A 16,027-nucleotide genomic window follows, 5' to 3' on the forward strand; every position below is an offset into this window, starting at 1 on the left:
TATATTACAAAATCAAAATCAAAGCCTTAAGATTTAATTTGATTTTGATTTTCAACTTTACAACACAAATTATATTACAAAATCAAATTATATTACATTACAAAAATCTTAAGATGAAAATAAAAATCAAATTAAATTCATGAAAACTCTAAGATCACACATCTTTTGTGGTATGCCATTAATCAATACTGAGCAATGGGTGACTCTAATCGACAATAAGATTGGGGAAAATGACAACCAAATGTATCCACTTAAGATTACTTTCATTTACATGACAACATGATAATATAGATAGCATGATCGGAGAAACATGAGATCAACCAGACTGACTTAAGCATTACTAGTGCAAAGAGAGGTGTAAGAGCTATGTAGTAGTACAATATGATAATACGATAGTCTCAAAGTCTTCTAGAACTACACTTCAAAGGACACAACAATGCTCACAAGAATCCATCAATCCTCACATATATTACTCAAAAGAACAACCCTACTCATCAAAATGTTGCTCATGCATTACAACAGTCTCTATGCAACTTCTACACATTTCCCTACTATCCTTCTCTTTCTTCCACTCTTCTACTCTAGATCAAGTACTACCCATTAGCACAAGGCAATTACAAGAACTCATCTTCATGATGGCCCTATTAGTGTTGAGTTGGCAAACCATTGGTAGTGAACTTCTAGAGCTAGTTCACCTGCTAAAACTGTACATGATCGAGGATGATGGTGACAATGATTCTTTCAATCATGAGGTAACACTAAACAAAACTATTCTAACTACGAAGGTAAGGGTAAATCTCATTGTTGAAAATTAAATGAATCATTAATGGAAAAGATGTTACTATTTTGCATAATGATGCTAATGCTGTTACTATTTTGTATAATGATGGAAGCACACATGACTTCAAAGAAATTTGAGATTAGCACACATGACTTTAATGAACTTTGAGGCTAGCACACGACTTCAAAGAACTTTGAGATTGCTAAAACTCGAGTCTATAGCCTCACTATATGATTAAATCTATAATTGCACTAGAGAAGTGAAAGGTTTAATCATCATCAAAGCGCTAATCCATGTCAATATATATTGTATCTATGCTATCGATGTGTTTTTATGGTGCTTAGTCACCCCTTTTTTAGCAAACTGCTGCTTATTGATCGTGAACACCTACAACTTGCTCTTGCAGAGCAACAGCAAGGCATTGCAAGATACCATCCAAGCATACATGAGCTAGAAGGTAAATCTTCATCTGCATATTGCCTCACTTAGGTCCAATCTATCCGAATACTCTAGCTTCTTATAGGAGGATGTTGCTTATCGATAGAGAGAGAGGAGGACGTCTACATCTTGGTTGCAGCAAAGTAGTGCAAGATACCAATCCGAGCGAGCATACATGAGCTAGAAAGTAAGTTTTCATCTTTCTTGCTGAATATTGCCTCACTCAGGTCCAATCTATTTGAAAGGCCCTTTTTCTCCTATCTCCCTCCTAGAGTAAGTCATTTATGGTCAACGAAACTAGGGTTTTCAAAGCTTGAGCTTCCCCATTCCAAATATTTTAAGTAGCATTTTCGTCTTTCTACATTGATAAGATAGGAGAAAAAAAGGCTATCTCAATAAAGGATGGGGAAATCAAGGTTTCTAATCTTGTGATTCATCCCAAAGATGCAAGAGAAAAGGACTTGATAGGGTAGGAGAAACAGTCTAAGACTAAGCTTGAGAAATTCAGGGTTGCCTTAAGATTTGGTTGCACGGTTGAGTAAAATACCTCTTATGTGTACCGACTGAGATAATGTCGCATTGCTAGGTTTTGCTAAGTAAGTCACATGCCAAGCTCTATTTTTAGTCCATGATGGTAAAGTCTCCTTTTTTAATTCAACTCAGTGACACTGCCATCGTCACTTCGGCGTAGGTTCTTCAAAGACTCCAATGAGATGCGGAATAATCTCATGTAGAGAAACACATGAAGCCCTTGATTTGTCTTAATGGCCATTTATGTTACTTTTGAACCTTGGTTTTGCAATCTATTATGGGTTCTATAGGAGGATGGATGTGAAGTTTCTATATTGTTTATTTTCCAATGATGTGTGCATGTGACAAAAGAATACCGTGTGGTGGGAAAGTAAAGTTGCAATCAATTGTCATGCCACCGATTATAGATTTTAATATAAAGAATGATCAAGAGAAAGGTGATGCACTCTACATTATATTTTTCAAGCTACTCTTTTCTACATTGCTAGCTTCTCAAGGCCGTATATTGATATTCTCATATCCAAGTATCTCATTAGAGGTTAACATCCTTTGCAACAATGGAATTAGCCCTAGCATTAGAGAAGCTGATAAATGAGAAATTATTGTAACTGCCTTTATGTCTCTTTTGTTCACGGAGAAGACGATCTATGTTCCACAATAGCATGATAGATCTAGATAAGTTTTTGGAAGAGATCCTAGTAATGATTATTACCTGAATAATGAGGTGTTTAACCAAGTTACTAATTGAGGAGCATGGGGATTCTCAGATGCAAGACTTTATTGAAGGTGCGTTCCTGCATCCCCAAGTGTGTAATCTCACTGTCCTTTGCTTGGCATGGAAAATGTCATGTTTTTTACTTGGTAACAGTAAAGAGTGCATTAAAGACATTGTGTCACGTTCCTTTCCAAAGGTGACTCTGTCTTTGTCTAAGTTTAGTCTCCTTAATTGATAGGTTGAGGATATCAAGAAGGTATCAGAATATGTATCTCAACTTTGAGGAGTAGGCAAAGGTCATGAACGTATCACACAACTTACCTTTTAAGTGGTCGTGGGCTTTTGTTTCCTCCGTAAATTCTAATTATTGAGTCACTAGGCATACTTTAGAGGGAAGGCTCTGGCAACGTGGGGGTTGTATATTTGGATTTTGTTTTTTTGTTGTGTTATGATATCTTATGATGATGATTAATTGGCATTGTTCAGATGTAGAGAGAAAAAGAAAGAGAGGTTTTTGTACGTCGTAAAACAACTATGCCAAGAGCCCTAGAAGGGCTATCCGACGAAGCTGAACTCGAACCAAAGTGGATCCATGCCAACTTAAGGGCCCTTCTTGCATAGCCACTTGTTGCAGAAGGGTAGTGGGAGGGTCCCTTTTTATCACACACACCCGCCCAAGTCTAAGAGAAATAGTTCATTTTTTAACTATATGTCTCTTTTGAAGGTGACGCACTACTGGCGGGGAACTTGGAAGGGTCAAAGACGAAGGCGAGGATGCTGAACCTGCCGGCGCAGCGTCTTCCTCTTAAAAAAGGTAGCCCACAACCATGGCCATAGCCAAGCACTGACATAGTCTCTCTCTCTTCCTCTCTGTCTTTTTGCGAGCACAAGGTGCATTGCAATCCTTCTCCTTTGTTTGTTTGTTGATATATACAGGTATAGGCTCCATGGATACCTTCTACATATCGCATGGGTCTCCGATGCTGGCCTTGGATGACTGCCCCGCGCGGGACTTTCTGAGGCGGTGGCGGCAGTACCTGCCGGAGAGGCCGAGGGCGGTGCTGGCCGTGTCCGCCCACTGGTCCACCTCCCAACCTGCCGTCTCCAGCACGGCTCACAACACCACCATCCACGACTTCTATAACTTCCCTCCCGAACTCTACAAGGTAAGCAATCAAAGCACCCACACGCACCCACCCTCTCTCTACACAAACCCAGGGTTTTTCCTGCTAACGAAATCCGGGGCTTTTGCAGGAGGAATTATACCTTGTCCCAATTGAAAGATTGCTTGTTTTTGGTAGAAATATAGGACTGGAATCTTGGGTTCTCTGGCGTCTGCTTTGTTGCTAATGTCCCATGCATATATTTTCTCCTTTTTTAAAAGATATATAATATATATACACACCACCAGATGCAAAAAAAAACCTATAGTTCAAATCACCTTGGACATGAGCAAACAGTAAAGCCTTGATCTTAGCAGAAAACCCTAATCTTGAATATGAGCATGTCATGGATGTGTAGCTGCATTGGACAGCCTACACCCGCGGATGCCTATAACTAGTGGTGGGGTTGTGATCTTTTGTGGGTCTCATCAAGGCCTCTGTTAATGAAAGGTTCCTTCTCTCATTTTACAGCTACAATACAATGCTCCCGGTGCCCCAGAGCTCGCAAAGCGAGTCAAAGACTTGCTGCATGCTGCAGGCTTCATTTCCGTGCAGGAGGATACCACGAGAGGGCTGGACCATGGTGCATGGGTACCATTGTTTCTCATGTACCCAGAGATAGACATACCAGTGTGCCAAATATCAGTTCAGCCCTACAGAGATGGCCTACATCATTACGAGCTGGGAAGGGCTTTGGCATCTCTCAGGAACGAAGGTGTTCTTATTATGGCATCAGGGAGTGCTACGCACAACTTACGCACCTTGGCTTTCGACAACAGCCCGCCTCCTGCGTGGGCAGCTAATTTCGATGACTGGCTGAATGACTGTCTGGTCAATGGCAGGTGATCTTTAATTTGAGTTTTTGCAAAATTTGCTCTCCTCTGATGATCTGGGCTTGCCATGGCTTTTGAGGCAGTGCTGTACATCATGTTCTTTTCCTGCCAACACTTGGATGTGTTTCTTGTTCAAGGCTAGGTCAAGTTGAATCTACATGATGGGTGTAAGATGTATGTGTGGTCTGATGACTATGACTGACTGCTTTTCCAGATTTAATGACGTGATTCAGTTTGAGAACAAGGCTCCCAATGCAAGCAAAGTGCATCCAACACCTGAGCATTTCTACCCTTTACTAGTTGCGCTTGGGGCAGCTGGAGAAAATGCAAAGGCACGAAGAATTCATGCGAGCTGGGCCCATTCAACTCTGTCTATGGCTTCCTTTGCCTTCACACCATGAGCATACTCACCATAGATCCTATGCTCGTTGATTTCATCCCCACACCCAAAGTAATGCACGCCCTTAAAATCTAAGGCTACATCTCAATAAGCTCTTCCTCTCTACTAAATTTCACCAAGTATCATAAATTTGTTTAGAAGATAAGAATTTGGAACTATCAGGCCCTTGTGCCTAGCACTACAATGCTTTGTATTTTTTTTAAAATTATGTAATTATTTATAAATAAAAGCAGTTTTCCTTATTTGAAACTACATTGAAATGTAAACTCATCTCTTGGGTAGACCATAATCTCAAAGTCAAATTCTTGAAAGAGTAGTTATTTCCAGATCTTTCAGGCCATTTGGGCTTTATTCAACAAATACTTCAGTTCTTGATAGTCCGTGATCACCACAAAGTGATGCTGTAATAAATAGTGTCTGAATTTTGGAAATGAGTACACTATGGCCAAACCTTCCTACTCTATGATTGAGTAGTTTCTCGACTCTATTGAGTTGCTTACTTGCATAGTAGATATACCTATCCATCTTCAGTTCTATATCTGGTTACACAAGCACTTGCTCCTACTGCTATTACATTGGTATCCATGTGCACATGGAAGGTCAACTCTCAATTCGTGGTGATGAGTATTGGAGCGTACATCAGTATATGCTTGAGAAAAGTGAAGACTCTCTCTTGATCTAGATTCTAATAGAAGAGAACATCCAACTGAAGTATGCGGTTGAGTGGAAAATAGATATCTGCATATATGCGGATGAACCGACGTTGGTAGCTTGTATGTCCGAGCGATTCTTGCATACCTTTAGAATTGAACGAGGGCTTAATTTGAGAATAACAATGATCTTGTCAAGATTTGGAGAGAGAGACTATTTGTTGAGATGATGTGACCCAGCAAGGCACCATGATCCACCAAGAAGTGGCACTTGAAGGAATCAAGGCGAAGACCTGATACCTTGCACAATAGTCTTGAGGTGCTTTGCCCGCCTCTCTTTGTGAGTGCGTCAAGGAGGGGTTATAGGCACCTTTGATGACTCCTCTTGAGAGACCTTCTTTATAGGTTATCTAGAAAACTCTGGTTCCCCTAGAGCTATGACCTTTGTCTAGAAAATTGTGGTTCCCCTAGAGCTATGACCTTTATCGCTTCCCTGTTGAGACACTGGTGCAGAGGAGGAGGTCAGAGTAAGCAAGGATTTTGTCCAATCTCGTACTACTGCTTCTTCGGAGAGCTCTTCTTCTTGGGACACCTCTTGAGTGGAGTCTGGGTCCAACTCTACTATGTCCACCATATTGCACTAGAACCCCTCATAGGAATTTAACCAATTCCATAGAGGTTCTACCACCTCTCCTTCTGAGCCGAATGGATCCCAAGCCTCATCCAATGGTAAGCCTTGCCATTCATATGTTATGAACTCCAACCACCAGGGGTTGGCTAGCTCCTACTCTTCCTCTTCACTAGTTCCTTTCTCACGAATGAGAATTGTGTCATGTAGGGTAGTGTCCCTTGCACTCTCATCGAGGCCTTTTTCCAAGGACAAGGTCATTGTCTCCTCTTGGTTAGGGACTTGTGTAAAGAAAAGTGCAAGCTCTATGAAGGTTATATCTTTCATTAACACAAGCCTCTTAATATAGGCTTCATACATCAATCCCCTTTACAATCATTGGTGCCACTTGGACATTAGCTTCCTCCTATTGGACTCTTCTATTCCTAAAAATTGCTATTGGACCCCCCTTACAACCATTCTTTTTCCTTATGCACTAGTGCACATTTGCTCATCCTAGGCATGCTAACATCATTATCTCAACACCCCCCTTGATGTGTGCATGGTCATTACCATACTTGAGAGGTGAAAATTCCCCCCTTAGTACCCACTTAGGCCTTTAGCACTGTGGTGTTTCTTTCAGGTTTAGGATTCTTAAAAAGAAAAGGATTACAGGATAGACTCATAAGTCTTATAGCTCATAAGCTTTAAAATAACATGTCTTGGGGTACATCAATTGCATAATTGAATTGAACTTTCACATAATTTGCAGACCAACAATTGGATTCATCGTGACCAAATTTGTTACATTTCTTACATTGGGGCTTTCCCTTGTTGCAACAAAACTTCTCTATGTGGCCTTGCATGCCACAAAAGTCACAAGTGCTTCGTGATAGTGCTTGTCCTTGTCCTTGCTCTTGTGATGTTGATGCTCTACCTCCTCTTGAATAGAAGGCCTGCTCAATATTTGATGTAGAAGCTTCACCTGCATTCTTTAGTTTGACTTCTTTGTCAAGAAGAGAAGCCTCTATGTCATGCATTAAGAGGTTATCCATGTTTGATAGATATTCCACCAGATCACTATACCCTTCAATGTCGCAAACTGGGTAGGAGAATGGCTTTGGATTCATCTTCTTCAAGCTTTTTATCTATGGAAGTAAGTTGCTGCTTAATACTCTTGTACTTATTTATGTGACTCATCATATCATCATTCGGTTTAAGCTTGAGAATGGCTTTGGATTCATCTTCTTCAAGCTTTTTATCTATGGAAGTAAGTTGCTGCTTAATACTCTTGTACTTATTTATGTGACTCATCATATCATCATTCGGTTTAAGCTTGAGATTATATAATTGTATAAGCAGCTTAACCTTAGAGTGCTTAGATTTAGTGCCAAAAATCATCTCTAGTTCCTCCCATGCCTCCTTAGCATTAGTAATACCCTTAATGTTATGTATTGCTTCATCCCCTACTAATGCCGAAGCTATGGTGCCTAAGGCTTTCTCATTTCTCTCAACCCAAAGTTCTCTCGGTTTCTCTCCCTTTGACTAATCCTCCCCATATATTTTTTCTCATAAGTAAGTACATAAGCTTGGATTGCCAAGTGTGGAATCCGAAGCCGTTGAACCTATCAACCTCAATAGTAGGTGCCATAGCTTACGATAAGAAAGGAGTTTAGCAAAGGTAGTTTTTTTTAATTAACTTAATTCTTGAATTTAAAGGAGGGATTAACGAGGCAATGTAAGGCAACTTACTAAAATAAGAGAAGAAAAGCACTTTTTTGAAGACTGCAGCCAATCGTCGTTTACTTTTTTTTGAAGATGACAACTAAATGATCTCGTGCACCACTACCTTGGCCCTTGGGAGGCTCCTTGATTAAGCCTATCACCACTATGCATGGCAGTTGTTATTGTAGAGGTAGAGTCAAATGTTAGTAGAGTCGAGTGTTGCAGCAAGAACTCGACACACGACCAGCAGCAGCAAAAGTTGAGGAAGAGATAAGGTATCGACACGTGGTAGCAGCAAAGCAAGAAGTTGAGGAAGAGATAAGGTTTGCCTCAGTTATGCGGAGTACCTCAATACGCAGCAGCAAGAAATTAAGGTCGCCTTCTCCCGCTTCAACCAAGGCTCAAGAAGGACCACCTCTTGAGTGAGAAATGATGTGATTACTACAGCTGAGAGAGATGCGATGGACTGGGGTCTGATACCATGTAAAGAAAAGTGCAAGCTCTATGGCTATGGTGGGAAGAGATGTGTGTTGGCATTATCATCTCCAGATTGGTCATATATGTGCATATTTCATGTTGTCTTGGCCAGATTTATGAGGCCATGCATTCATCTGGCTAGATTTATTTCATGCTGTATTTGGCTAGATTTATGAGGCCATGCATTCATCTTATTTTAGATATTTTTTTGCTATTTTTGTCTATTTTTTAGACATTATTTTAGTATTTTTGCATAGTCAGCCAGCCCACTATTTTTATACTGGCCGACCAGCGCTTGTCCAACCTATAAATAGGTGGCTTGGGTTAGCATCATTAGCACTTCATTATTCAGCCATTGCTGTTGGTTGTATACACCTACGGGCAGCACTCATGCTCTACTTCAGCAGATAACAAGTTTTCTACTTCAGTTCTTTTGCACATGTGCTTCTTTGCAAGATCTATTTGCTGTTTTTCTATTTTACAGCCATTCTTTCATGGTATCTGAGCCCAGTGTTGCAAAGGGACCTGCGTTTTCTACATCTACTGCTGTAGACAAAGATCCACCGCATCTACATCTACAAAGGAGCTGTGTTTTCTGCTGTGGACCTGCGTTTTCTGCTGAGGACCTGCGTTTTCTGCTAATTACCTGCGTTTTCAGCGTGAGATCTGTATTTTCAGATCTCAGCCCCGTATTCCGGTGCTACAACAGGGTTTTAACCCAGGGGAGTCATTTCTTACCTCTTCTTTTGGTTTCCCACCCCCCCATCCCTTCTTCTCTTTCCTTTCTCTTGGTTGCACTCAGCTTTCGAGGAGGAGTTTTCTGATTTTCTGATCAGCTTTGTTGAAGAGGAGGATTTTGCTGTGTTATCAGAGATATGGCTTCTGGTCATAGTCATTCTTCTCACTCGGGGATTCTATTTTCTTCTCCCCACTCCCAAGCCCCAAATTCACAGGCTTCTTCTTCCCAGCTTCCTGTTTCTCTACCTTATTCCCATATTCCTGCTTCTTTTCCTTCCATATTCCCCACCACCACCACTTCTCTTGTTTCTCCCCTCCCACAAACCCTCATCCCAACCCCTTCCCATGTGCCATCCTATTCACTCCCTCAAGTGAGTGATTCCATGAAGCTGACTGCTACCATACTTGGTCGTTTTATACGCAATTGCTTCTTGAAGGAGCAGGTGTGTGGCCCTCTGTCACCACTCCTCACTTGGTGGATCTAGCGTTTCGTGGAGTTTTGGATGCACAGGCCCGTCTCATCATCATCCATTGTATGACACCATCTATCCATGCACAATTCATATCTTCCTGGAGTGATGCCAGTCAAATGTGGAATGAGATTCAGAGGAGGTTCGGGAGAGTATCTTCCGTGAAGATTGCTAAGTTGGAGGCGGATCTTGAGAAGATTACCATCAGTGACTCAGATAATATCATTGATAAGATTGGGGAATTCACAAGGATCAAGCGGTAGCTTGAGGAGTATGGGAGCTCAATCAACAACCCGATCCATAAACTGCTTGGTAAGTTGCCATCATCCTTTGACTCTTTCAAAGATCACATCTACTTCCGTGAGCCTCTCCCCCCCTTTTGAGGAAGTCGTCAGTTATCTCCACGACAAGTGCATGCTTCGTGGAAAAGGCAAGTCAGGGTCTGCATTTGTTGCCTCTAACAAGGGCAAGGACAAAGGCAAAGGCAAAAAAGGGAACTCCAACAACAACAAGCAGAAAGTCACCACAAAGTCATCTTCTGACGACGACGACGATTCTGACAGGAACAAGGGTTCCAGGATGAAGGAATCTTGTCAGTTTTGTGGTCGACTTGGTCATTCTGAGGCCAAATGTTTTGCCAGACAAGCTCCTTCCCGCAAAGCTAAAGCCAAAGCTAAAGCAAAACAGATGGCTCAAACACCACCCATGACAGATGGTTCAGATACTTTGCCAACGACAAAGGAGGGTACGAAGTCTCATGCTAAGATGGCTTCTCTTACTGTCTATGATCCCCCGGTTCTTTCATCTTCACAGGAGTAGGATGAGTCCATCTTGGTGGTCACAGAGGAGACTTCTGATTCAGAAGGCAGTGCCCTATCCGCAACAGAGGATTATTTACAGGAATTTCTGATAGAGACCTTATCAGTTCCTCTAATCCCTTTGGATAAGTATCTCCCTTCCCTTGTGTTGTTTCATGCTGATGCTATTCTTGCATATTTTCTCTCGTCTCTTTCAAAGGAGGATAGTGGTTCTTCTACTAGGCAGGTGGATGAGGAGGCATCTTCCACTATCTTGGAGCCTATCCCTACTTTGAATTTGACAACTTCTACTATCATTGATGATCAGTTTGTTCCAATGGTTGTTTCATTTCCTTCTTCTTTAAAGGAGAAGTCTACTTCGGTCCCAATACTTGTTGCAGATGCAGAGGAGGTACCATCTATGGTTCCATCTCCTAGGCTTCTCTCTTCAGATTGATCCTATTGTTTCATCTTCGATATCTTCTCGATCTTCTCGTGGCTTCTTTCGAAGACCTTCTCGGTATTGAGATGTACCATATCTTCGCGAGCTTTGTGCCTTTTATGAGGAGGTTGTTCTTTCAGACTCTTTGGAGGTCTTTCTTCAGCGTGCTGGAGTTGGTCCATCTAGCGGCGTTGAAGAGGAGGTGTTGGCATTATCATCTCCATATTGGGCATATATGTGCATATTTCATGCTGTATCTGGCCAGATTTATGAGGCCATGCATTCATCTTATTTTAGATATTTTTCTGCTATTTTTATCTATTTTTTAACATTATTTTAGTATATTTTGCATAGTCGGCTAGCCCACTGTTTTTATACTGGCCGACCAGGGTTAGCATCATTAGCACTTCATTATTCAGCCATTGCTGTTGGTTGTATGCACCTACAAGTAGCCCTCGTGCTCTACTTCAGCAGATAACAAGTTTTCTACTTCAGTTCTACCATTCATAGTTGATAAGCTAGATTGAAGATTGGGAAAGAACCACGCACTAGTCATCAGCAAGATGTGGACCAAAGAAAAAATAAAAGGTTATATCTTTCATCAACACAAGCCTCTTAATATAGGCTTCATACATCAAAATCCCCTTTACAATCATTGGTGCCACCTGGACATTAGTTTCCTCCTATTGGACTCTTCTATTCCCAAAAATTGCTATTCAATTTCCATTCTTTTTACTTATGCACTAGTGCACATTTGCTAATCCAAGGCATGCTAACATTATTATCTCAACAATATACAAGTTGTCCAGGCCCCAATCATGGATCACCCGAGCTGCCCTCAACCAAGTCCTTCCAATGAGCAAGCTGTAGGCCCCTTTAGTTGGTGGGAGGTCTAACACCACAAAATTCATTTCAAATACTAATCCCTCAAAAGAGATTGAAACTTGCCTGACTAGTTGCAAGGGCATCACTTCCCTTTGGTTTGCCACTCTCTGATGGGCGAAGGGAGGCTCGGGAATTCGAAGACCCAAGGTTTTCCTACTAGCTTCACGCATGATGTTAACACCGGAACCACCATCCACAATGACCCCTGTAATTTGAGTTCCTCCCATGGAAACTGTCACCCTTGGGCTTCGACGATCAGCCACTACTGGGGCGGTGATGCATACCCTTGCTTCCTTCATGGGCTGTTGCGCCTACTACTACTGGGGCGGTGATGCATACCCTTGCTTCCTTCATGGGCTGTCGCGCCTACTACTACTAGATGTGGTTTCACCTTGATTTGCCTTTGAATCCACCCAATGCTAAACCAAGCCTAGCAGTAGTTGCTCTCCTATTTCTTGGCTCAAACCACATAATTGAGGAAGGGTGATTTCCACCTTTGCCCTTGCCAACACTGGCCTCCCAAGGTAAATTACTAACCTTGGGTTGGGTAGACCCCCCTCACCCGCCTTTGAAGGTATGGTGGTTGGGGGAATGACCAAGGTAGGGACCGCTTCCATCTCCATGGGTGGTGTTTAAGTGAATTCCTCCGCGGCCTCCTTATAAGCTTGTTCCACAATGGATGGGTGGACTGCACCATCAAGGGGAGGAGTTGGTTTCTTTGGGGCTCCTTGGGACCGGGTGACTGCCGCCACTATTAGAGTGTCAGCCTTGGGAGATGGCACCACTATTGGTGACTACCGCCACTATTAGAGTGTCAGCCTTGGGAGATGGCACCACTGCTTCCACCATGTTAACCAATGGGATTTTAGGACAATTCCAGTGGCTCTCCAGACAATGTATGCATGGGAGTGAGCCCTCTGGTACAATGCATTGAGCTTGCATGTGGGTGGCTACTCCCCCCACAATAGTAGCATATAAGCGGTTGGGTTAAGTTGTTGGCAGGATGGCAATTGGGGAACCTTTGGTTAGTCTGGGGCCCATACGTGTTGTTAGTGTCTGGAGGTACTCGAGGAGCTGCCGCATAGACCACTAGGGGTGGGTTTTGAAAGACTTGGAGTGTTTGTGGGACTGGCACGAGTGGGAGGTACGGCTGATAGGCTAGGAGAGTGCCTACTTGATATTGGATTTGCATAGGCAGGGGGGTCGTATGTTAGTGTTGCTATGGGATGAGGGGTATTTGTGTATGCTACAATGGCTACTTGAGCTACCTTCACTGAGATGATGTGGCCTAGGGCAGTTGAGAGGTTGGTACATAAGTAACCATGGGGGGGAGGGAAGTGTGTGTGGGGGAGCTAAGTAGGTGGGGCCAATGGTGAGACAAGGTTAATATAAGCTTGGGATTGGGGGGTAGCTATTCATGCTTATTTGATGGTTCAAGATGTTAAAAAATACAAGTGAATAGGGTGTGTGTGGGAACAAGCTCTTGGATAGAGGCTGTAAAAGAGGAGATGTAATTGTGAAAGAACCTGTGAAAAGGTTAGAAGAATCTACTGGGAGAGAATAAGGGTAGCATGAGGGAATTTAGGAGTGTGGAGTTATTCTGGGAGATAATCAGGGAAAAGAGAAGAGGTGGAGAGAATCAGGCAAAAGGTGGAGATATTCTGGGAGTGAATCATGGAGAAATCAATGGGATTTGATGCTTGATGTAAACACTATAAATTGAGGCATAGCCCTAATGAGAATTTGCTGGTTTTTGAGTATCCATGCCTACATTAATCTATTTACTAATTATTCACTAATTACGTCTTAATCATTTGCTAATTACTTTGTTAATGATGTTGATTCTAATGTTTGATCCACCATAGCTTATCATTATGCTCAAATTTCAACATGGTATCAGAGCCATGCCTAGAATCCATCAGATTTATGAGCCCATTATTTAATTAATCAAGATTAGTAGAAAATTATAATTTTCCCTCTTTTTTCAATTAGCCTCTGTACCCCCAGCCAGTGGAGGAGCTCCCTCTCCTTGCACACTCAACCATTGCCCAAACCCTTCTAGCCCAAGATAGCTAACCCATAGGAGCTCCAGCCCATCAAATCAGAAGCGCAAACCGCCCACGGAAGCTCCCGATTTTCGCTGATTAAAAAGCTACGTTTTTCTGCAGTAAATCAATGATTTCTACTTCATCAAATCAAATGAGTCTAATTCCTCTTAGCTCCAGGGGTTTTCAAGCATGCTCTACAAGCTGGTGAAGACAGAATTCAGTTTCATCAAGTCTACAGTGAGATCCAAGCTCTTCATCAAATCTGCAGGTGACTTTGGTAAAACAGAGATTAAGCTTTCAATATTTGGTCAAATCTTGTGTTTCTTGGCTTAATCCTCTACTAGACTCATTTCTATTGATGCCTTTGAAAGAATTTGAGCTCATGTGAAGTGGAAGGCACCAGATCTGGACTCCCCGCATACTCTGTTTTTTGTACACAAAACAGAGCATTAATTTGCTAATCAGTGATTAATCAGTACTAATCACTGTACTTTGGTGCAATCGAGGGTTTAAATTAACCATTAGGTATCTGATACAGATTCCTATAACTTCAGATTGCAAATCGGAGTTGGTTTGATACTCCAACCATCCCGTACAAATTGGTTACCCTTAATTTAATGTAATTTCTGGGAAAATTGTGCTGATAAAATTGTGAAAATCATCATTTTGCATTTAACCCTTGGTTAATGCCAGTAAATCTCACTCAAATTCAAGATTATTCACAGCCAGAGTTGCATTTGGGAATGTGCATGAGAATGAATGCTATACGCATTATGTATTGGGCACATTGCATCAGTGTAAAAATGGGAACAAACACTGCCCTTGTCCAGAATAAGGCAAGTGGTAAGACCTCCCGCATAAATTTGGGTTTGCATTGCATAATGATACAAAATAAACATAAAAAGCCCAAAGGAACTGTCAGCAAAACATTGAAACATGTTGCTCACATGGAGCAAAATGACCTGACGGACGAGCTCATGGCCCCAGCCATGAAAGAAGAAGAATATCTCTTCCCAAGAAGAGGATCCACACCGAGAAGAAGATCTGAAGAAAGACATATACACGAGAAGAGAAGCTGCCCCACGAGAAGAGAAGCTGCCCCGAGAAGACTGAAAGAAGAGACGGACGCGTGGAGAGAAGCTGCCATGACAAGAAGACTGAAGACAAGAGAAGATGTGAGGCTCCAAAGAGTGAGGAGCCATGTGAAAATCTCAGAGAGAGAGAGAGAGAGACCCCACAACCCAATGTAACCTGCCCCAACAAAGTAAAACCACCTCTGAGCCACCGATGATGTAGGCCACGTGGTAGATGTATGTGTGAGCACTTTAGTCAAGGTTGCGGGCAACTATAGTAAGCCTTGGACACATAGAGAGAGAGTGTGTCAAGGACTATGGGTTTAGGGACTTGAGGCACTGGTCGTCGCAGGCTATCAAGTAAGAGAGAAACTTGATATAGGGTCCAGGTGTGCTGAGATAACTTGAGGGGAGGAGTAGACACTGGTCGCGGACTACCAAGTAAGGGGAGGCAAACTTGGTATAGGGTCTAGGTGTACTAGGAATATTCACTTGAGGGGAGGTGTTGAAAAATACAAGTGAATAGGGTGTGTGTGGGAACAAGCTCTTGGATAGAGGCTGTAAAAGAGGAGATGTAATTGTGAAAGAACCTGTGAAAAGGTTAGAAGAATCTACTGGGAGAGAATAAGGGTAGCATGAGGGAATTTAGGAGTGTGGAGTTATTCTGGGAGATAATCAGGGAAAAGAGAAGAGGTGGAGAGAATCAGGCAAAAGGTGGAGATATTCTGGGAGTGAATCATGGAGAAATCAATGGGATTTGATGCTTGATGTAAACACTATAAATTGAGGCATAGCCCTAATGAGAATTTGCTGGTTTTTGAGTATCCATGCCTACATTAATCTATTTGCTAATTATTCACTAATTACATCTTAATCATTTGTTAATCACTTTGTTAATGATGTTGATTCTAGTGTTTGATCCACCATAGCTTATCATTATGCTCAAATTTCAACACAAGAAGGGTGTTGGGTTTGGTTGGTGGTTAGGGATGTAAAGAGAAGTCGAAGCACTGTTGGTTGGGGTCACCATGTAGTCTTCGGCGGTGGCGAAGGGATTAAGTGGGGTGGCCTCTTGCTTAATTTGTTGTTGTATAAGTCGACGTCCCTTGAGGTAGTAACACTCCTTGTCCTCATGGCCCGCCCTTTGAGCAAAATGAGCAATATTTCTTGGTGGGACAATCACTTGGAAGATGGCCTTGCGAACTACATATCGGGCACCATGGACTCGTCATGGACTCGTCTTGGGATCTTTGG

General features: G+C 42.2%; 1 protein-coding gene across 1 annotated transcript; it reads left to right on the top strand.

Moving 5' to 3' along the window:
- Positions 1-3,151: 3,151 nt before the first annotated feature.
- LOC147628301 (extradiol ring-cleavage dioxygenase-like) lies at positions 3,152-5,103 on the top strand. The gene is made up of 4 exons (XM_086813398.1): positions 3,152-3,279; positions 3,402-3,631; positions 4,100-4,470; positions 4,676-5,103. Exons 1-4 carry the CDS (start codon positions 3,240-3,242, stop codon positions 4,860-4,862), a joined length of 828 nt encoding a protein of 275 aa, XP_086669524.1. The 5' UTR covers positions 3,152-3,239; the 3' UTR covers positions 4,863-5,103.
- The last annotated feature ends 10,924 nt before the right edge of the window (positions 5,104-16,027 follow it).

Source organism: Cibotium barometz, chromosome 19 (assembly GCF_041138505.1).
Source record: "Cibotium barometz isolate CiBa-2024 chromosome 19, ASM4113850v1, whole genome shotgun sequence".
NCBI classification, from domain to species: Eukaryota; Viridiplantae; Streptophyta; class Polypodiopsida; order Cyatheales; family Cibotiaceae; genus Cibotium; species Cibotium barometz.

Coding starts and splice junctions, on each gene's coding strand:
- LOC147628301 (XM_086813398.1), top strand. CDS start 3,240: ATGCTGAACCTGCCGGCGCAGCGTCTTCCTCTTAAAAAAG. Junction 3,280..3,401: donor GCGTCTTCCTCTTAAAAAAG/GTAGCCCACAAC, acceptor TGATATATACAG/GTATAGGCTCCATGGATACC. Junction 4,471..4,675: donor GACTGTCTGGTCAATGGCAG/GTGATCTTTAAT, acceptor CTGCTTTTCCAG/ATTTAATGACGTGATTCAGT.